The sequence below is a fragment of the Ooceraea biroi genome, chromosome 7 (genome assembly GCF_003672135.1).
Source record: "Ooceraea biroi isolate clonal line C1 chromosome 7, Obir_v5.4, whole genome shotgun sequence".
Taxonomy (NCBI): domain Eukaryota; kingdom Metazoa; phylum Arthropoda; class Insecta; order Hymenoptera; family Formicidae; genus Ooceraea; species Ooceraea biroi.
The window spans coordinates 4,497,730-4,505,112 of record NC_039512.1 but is presented as its reverse complement, the minus strand read 5'-3'; the positions used below and the strand labels follow the sequence as shown (position 1 = coordinate 4,505,112).

Genomic DNA, 7,383 nt, shown 5'->3' with positions numbered 1-7,383 from the left:
AGCGAATTTTTATATGCGACATAAACATGTGTAGAAGGCTTTGTCATGAATTATTCATGAAAGGTACAGGAGGATGTGTTTGAGTCGCTCAAGTTAAATATATACTATCACTTACTGTTCCATCAGTTAATTCCGTTCACAAACGGCTTTTTATAGCTTAAATATGCATAGAATCTGTAATGAAGTTCTTTTCTGAAAGGACTCGAATTGAATTGAAAAGAACATATTTGAAATGTATATTTGAATATGTAAAATCGACTTTGTTTTCAAAGCATATGCATATATTGGGTCATTAAGTATGAAACTTTACAAATGTAAAAGCGCCATCTTTAACATTTGTTATCTCAAATTTGGCGCCAGACGTCAGTATCAGGTTAGGTTAGTGTGATAGATGTATGTTCGCTCTTCAAATGTCATATTTGTTTGTTCAAATATCTTCATTAGTTTTATTGGTGGATTCTTTTTTATAGAACTATGGAAAAGTCCAAAATTCGTGTGATTTATGAATATGAGTTCCGCCGTGGAACCACAGTGTCGGAGACAGCTCGTAATATCAACGCTGTATTTGGTGAAGGTTCAACTACTAAAGCAACGGTGGGCAATTGGTTCAAAAACTTCAGAGATGGAGATTTCAGCCTCGCTAATGAGCCACGTGGAAGACCAAAGACGAAGGTGGATAATGATCACTTGAGAGCCGTGGTAGAGTCCGATCCATCTCAAAGTACACGTGAATTGGCATCGATATTCAATGTTTCTATACCCACCATATTGTTCATTTAGCTGCAATTGGTAAGATAAAGAAGTTGGACAAATGGGTCCCGCACGAATTGACCGATGCGCAGCAGGCGCAACGTCTAGAGGCTTCCCTTTCTTTGTTTTCCCGGCACAAAAATGAATCTTTTTTTAATCGAATTGTGACCTGCGATGAAAAGTGGATACTCTACGACAATCGTAAATGCTCACATCAGTGGTTGAACGCTGATGAACCACCGAGACATCACGCGAAACCCAACATTACACAGAAGAAGCTTATGGTGACTGTTTGGTGGTCCAGGTCAGGTGTTATCTACTACAACTTTATGAAACCTGGTACATCGATAACGGCTGAAGTATATTGCAAGCAACTGGACGAAATGATGCAACAACTTGCTATTAAACAACCGAAATTGGTCAATCGGTCAATGCCAATCCTGTTGCATGATAATGCTCGACCGCACACTGCACGACTGACCGTGGCAAAGCTACGGGAGTTGGAATTGGAAACTCTCCGTCATCCACCATATTCACCAGATCTATCACCTACCGACTATCACTTTTTCCGGAATTTGGACAACTTGTTGGTGGGAAAATTCTTCAATTCTCAACAGGCAGTCGAAACAGCCTTCCGCGACTTCATCGATTCCCGTACTCCTGGCTTCTATAGTAGAGGCATAGACCAACTACCACTAAAATGGCAGAAGTGTGTAGATAACATGGGCGCATACTTCGATTGAAAATAAATCATGTCCATGTGCCAAAAAATGCAAAAGTTTATGTTCTATTTATAAAGTTTCATACTTAATGACCCAATATATAATGTGCTGTCCAAAAAATGTAATAAATGCGATAAAATATGTTGTAATTCCGATATTAATATATAGAAAAAAATATTCTTTATTATGACGTTTTTTAATCGTAAAAACAATCTCCGATTTAAAAGATTTTCAGAATTTTTCGCAGCTTTATGATTTCATAAAGTAAATAATGATTCTTAATGCTTAATGATTCTTCTTTATTCGCTCGTAAAATACGTTTATTTCCTTCGTACGCTCAATATAATTACACTGTGTGAATTAATATACTCGATTATTCAGCAGATACCATTGCATAGCAAGTAAGTATATTGACTATGTGGCAAAATAACACGTAACCGGATTTACCGTTCAGATAATAAACGCATTTTAAACAAGTTTCTATTAAAAATTCAAACTTCTATAATCATCAGTTGTGCAACGTGATTAGCAGAAATTACATCGTGCTGATGAGTATTCGATTAACGATGGATATCAAAAACCTGTTTTCCTGCTTAATCAAAGTGACATTAAATAGCGGATAGGTTTATTAAATAGCGAAAGAATATCCGTATAATTATCTAACATTGTGGATGTTAAAATATGGATATTTCATATGTTCAGTACGCATGATATCTAATTACATATTTAAATTTAGTTTTACATTACTCGAAAAACTTCTGTATTATTTATATATATCGTTCAAAAATTGAATAATTTAACATTTAAGAGAACTTTTGATTACTTATTGTTAGAAGAACTTAAAATTTAAATATCGCAATTTTTACGTTTAAGAGCTATGGTTCGCTAAGTGATTTACTGAAATACAAATAATATGGATAATGATTATGATTATTAACAGGTTGCAGGAATGATTGCAGTACGACGTTTTTTCTTTCGGATGGGATTGAGATTTTAAGATACAACAAAAATTTTCTATAATTCCGTGAATTTATTTCAAACGCCACAGTTTTATTCTTGGCAGTTGGATAATAAATAAAATATAGATCTTATTTATCGCGTAACTATGTTTATGTCAAAATACGATGCAATTTTAATCACAGCTGCGCTTTTTGAGCGTTGAAAGAATTTTTAGCGAAACAATATTTAATTTCAAATATTGAGTCGAAAATTAAATGCACTTTACGCCGGAATTTTGCCCGCTTTCACGGAATAAGTACCTTTGCCGGTACTGTCTATGTTCGCCGCGCTGCTGCTATAGACACCTTTTGCACCTTCAACGGTACCACTCTGGCCCGTATCTTCGTCTGTGTTGATACGAGAGAATAGACTGCAATTAAAATTTTAAAAAGTTGTACTGATCTCTGAATTGAACAATTTATATTATTTAAGAATTAATTTAAAACTTAAAATGTATCATTAAGACAAAATATTTTTTATGTACTGCATATTTGACAATACATACTCTACTCCCGGTCCGGATCCGTGACCAACATGGCCTCCATATCCTCCAGCACCAGCATTTGCATTTGCACTTGCTTGGGCATTAGCTATACCGCTAGCGCCACCGCATCCTCCGGGACCGCATCCACCTGAAATTACAAACAGTAAAATTAAATCTATCTCTATCTATCTAGTTAACAATTGAATTGAATTTAAATTAGTTTAACAATTTAATTTAATTTAATTTAACTTAATTTTTAATTTAATTTCTTTAAAAATTTTTATTTAAATTACCTCCTAGACCTCCGCCTCCATATCCGCCATGTCCACCGCCTAATCCACCTCCATGTCCACCGCCTAAACCTCCTCCATGTCCGCCCAAACTTCCTCCAGGTCGACCGCCTAATCCACCTCCATATCCACCTCCTAGACCTCCTCCATGTCCACTTCCTAAGCCTTGAAATCCAATAACTGAATTATTATTTCCGCTATATCCACATCATCACTTATGCCACCGCAGTATTTACCAGGTCCGCCAAAACCAGAATCATATCCTCCACCTAATCCACTGGCTCCAGCAGAAGCGCCAGCATTCGCAGCAGCATTCGCTGAACCTTTAGACACGCCTCCTCCAACACCACCACCACCAGCTATTTTAAAGTTGATACATTACATACAATTAACGAAAAGCAGACATATATAAAAGCAGGCATTATCTTTCATTGTTGTTTTTAGTTTTGTGTATTAAAACTTCTGATAAAAATGTTATTGTCATAATTATTATTGACAATCAATCGAATTTTTAACAAATCGAATTATAAAATAAAATTATGAAATTAACAAAAAATATCACACAGATAAATATAGAGATCAAATATATATCGTATAATATTTTAATAGATTTAATAGATCTAGCAACTTAACTATTATGTAATTTCTCTTATTCACTTACGTCCACCACCGTGACCACCTCCCGGACCAATACCACCACCGTGACCACCTCCCGGACCAATACCACCACCATGACCGCCAGCACCTCCACCGTAACTACCTGCAGTAGAACCAGCCCCACCATAACTACCACCAGAACCACCACCATAGCTTCCGGAGCCGCTACTACCGTGGCCTCCAGAACCACCGCCAGTACCAGTGCTACCTCCACCGTAACTTCCTGCACCTGATCCCCCAATGCCACCATGGCCTCCAGAACTACCACCGTAACCTCCGGGACCACCACCAGCACCTCCGTAGCCTCCGGTTCCGGAACTTCCGCCGTAGCTACCCGACCCAGCACTAGCACCACCTCCACTAACTTTATTAACACCACTTCCACCGCCACCACTACTACCTAAAAGTGTATAGGTATTGATCACATGTTATATTAAAATTAAAACGGCAAGATGTATTTGAAATATTATCGTATCTTTTAAATCAACTAAACGCTTTTATTGGTTCATGTAAAATTATTATAGCAAAAGCTATAAGGAAAGTGTTTTAAACTAAGTTTTTGTAATCCTCTTAAGGAATGAAGCTGTATTCTTATAGTGCTCATTTATACATAATAAATAATAAAGTAGTTTTTTGTCTATACATTATTTGGCAATAGCATTAGAATACTTATATTCTATGGGCAGGATTAGTAAATTCTAATCAGCTAAGCGTTATTTTCTATACTAATGGAGTACATATTTGCATGTTTTTCTATGTTAAGCTCTTAAGCTGCGTAAATTTTTGTTGCAGATAACTTTTTGCAATATTTTATATCTATATGCTTTAATACTAAATGCTTTTTCGGCATATTAGAAATTCTTTTATTTTAAACTTACCACCACCGTAACCTCCACTGCCGCCATGTCCTAAAAAATTTATGCAATATTATCTCCTAAAGAAATAAAAGTTGTGTCTTTTTTAATTAAGTACGTATAGAGTAATGCAATAAAAAAACATTAAAAAAGTACAATACAACCAAGAATACTTGGTTTAGTTATTCAAGAAATATAGAAAAATTAAAATTATGAACCATTATATCATCAATAAAGTAGAAAAAGGTAATAACATATTAAAAATTATAAAAGCAATATGTAATAATAAAAATAATCAGCTAAGCTTTTTAAAAACGGAAAATTAGAATCCATAAAAGTAAAATATTGCTTACCGAATCCACCGTTGCCGCCATATCCACCGCCATGTCCGCCGCCACCATATCCACCGCTACCGGCACTGCCACCACCGTATCCACCGCTACCGCTGTGTCCGCCATGTCCGCCGCCACCATATCCACCGCTACCGGCACTGCCACCACCGTATCCACCGCTACCGCTGTGTCCGCCGCCACCATATCCACCGCTACCGCTATGCCCGCCGCCAAGTCCACCACTTCCTCCATATCCACCGCTTCCAGCAGTAGCACCAGCATTGGCACCTCCGTATCCACCCCTACCGCCGCCTCCATGTCCGCCGCCTCCATATCCGCCGCCTCCATGTCCGCCGTCTCCAAATCCACCGCTGCTGCCGCCTCCAAAACCGCCGTGAGATCCACCGCTGCCACCACCGAAACCACCATGTCCGCCACCACCATGACTGCCGCCTTCGAAACCTCCATGTCCGCCACCACCATGACTGCCGCCTCCGAAACCACCTTGTCCGCCACCGCCATGACTGCCGCCTCCGAAACCACCTTGTCCGCCACCGCCATGACCGCCGCCTCCATAACCACCGGAACCAGCATTCGATAGGGCCGAAGACTGAGCACCTGCCGAGGCACTGCCAACGGCTTGAGCATCGGATTTGGAGAAGCTGCTACCGCCGTACGAGCCAGCACTAGCAGAACTGCTAGCACTGCTGGAGGAATATGACCCTCCACTGCCGCGTTTTAAACGCAACAATTCTATTTCTGCAAAAATAATCGAAAAAACCCGTATTTTGATTCTTAATTTTAACACGATATGGATTTAGGACAGAACTACTTTACATCACAAACGCCATTTTTATCATATGAAATATTCTTAAATTTAACATAACTATTTATTATAAATCCTTAGAGGATTTGTGTTTGAAATAAAAAACGTACAGGAATTTATAATAAATATGTTTTATATATAAAACATAGTTTTGTGGTGTTTAAAGAATATTTGAGAAAATTTTTATTCTTCTTTACATGTGATCATATTTTATATAAATTCTTCTCTTTTCACATTACATAGTATAATAGTTCATAATTGTTTAATGTTTAGGAATTAAAGTGCGAAATACTCGATTATCTTGGATCAGAGTTCAAGTATATAAATTATCTATTTGTTGTTATAACAAATTTTTGTACTCATAACAAAGATTCGTTCTCTGAACAATTTCTCCGAAAAAAAAGAGATTTAACATTTGATTTTTTTACACATATTTTTTACACATATATTTTAACACATATATTATAATTCGCACTTTTATTATGATTTTTGTTGAAAACGAGATTTTTGTTGAGAAGCAATTCTGAATAACTTAACAAAAAGATACACACATAATCTACACATATTTTCAAATGTTACGTCATAAAGATTATCACCATCTTAGTAATGCATAACTAAGAAACGTAAGTTACCATTTTACGGAATATAATTTGCGGACTAAAAGTACTAATATTAAATATAATTAAATAAAGCTTGAATAAATAATGGCAAAAGAATGAAGATGATATTTTTCCAAGTAAATGACAGACATTATTTTTTTTCTCAGAGAATAGTATGCTATGATTTCAAGGATATATATATATATATATATATATATATATATATATATATAATGGATTAGAAATATTTATAAATTATATTTGTAGCAACTCTTGTGATATAAAAAAGAGTTGAATAGCTACAGCTTTTTAGTACTTCTCACACAAATTTTTTCTCTTATGACACATATCTTTCTTCATTGAAACAACGTTGAAAAAAATAACAGAGGCAAGCGTATTTCACATATGAGACATGAAGTCGTTAATGATGATAATATGGTGTGATGATACAAGTTAAAAATACTTTACCTTTTGCATGGATACATGTCGCAAGTAGTAAGGCCAAAAGGCCGATCGCTCGATACTGCCACATGACGATATCCGTCTATCCCAATCGGTCGCTGTTACCAAGTCTTTATATCATGTCTCCCACTACGGTCATCCGTTTCCTTCCTAAAACACCGGTTACTTCGTTGAACGCACATCGGATTGTAAAGTAACGGGAGCAAAAAATCTCTCGGATACGTAGCCAAGGCTAAAATAATCGGTGATGGCTACGTATTTTTCTGATCGGGAATCCATACGATCTGCCATCGCAGTTTCTCTCATTTACGTTTCGATGTTGATAAAGTAGTTCTTCCATTTCATTGTAATAGAAAATCTAATAGAAAACAATGTGAAACGGATTAAAAAACGAATTTCGTAAAAAGA

The 7,383-nt window shown here is 36.6% G+C and overlaps 1 protein-coding gene across 4 annotated transcripts; it reads right to left on the bottom strand.

Annotated features, from left to right (window-relative positions):
- Window positions 1-2,482: 2,482 nt before the first annotated feature.
- LOC105277539 (glycine-rich cell wall structural protein) lies at window positions 2,483-7,106 on the bottom strand. Of its 4 annotated transcripts, none has more exons than XM_011335950.2 (9): window positions 6,982-7,106; window positions 5,215-5,847; window positions 5,110-5,142; window positions 4,781-4,810; window positions 3,907-4,302; window positions 3,482-3,604; window positions 3,249-3,410; window positions 2,977-3,103; window positions 2,483-2,841 (listed from the first exon to the last, which is right to left on the bottom strand). In XM_011335950.2, exons 1-9 carry the CDS (start codon window positions 7,043-7,045, stop codon window positions 2,694-2,696), a joined length of 1,716 nt encoding a protein of 571 aa, XP_011334252.2. In that variant the 5' UTR covers window positions 7,046-7,106; the 3' UTR covers window positions 2,483-2,693. The 4 variants fall into 4 exon arrangements, with proteins under 4 accessions (XP_011334252.2, XP_026827011.1, XP_026827010.1 ...); XM_026971210.1 differs by having other exon boundaries at window positions 5,110-5,181; window positions 5,254-5,847; XM_026971209.1 differs by having other exon boundaries at window positions 5,110-5,847.
- Between the last annotated feature and the right edge of the window lie 277 nt (window positions 7,107-7,383).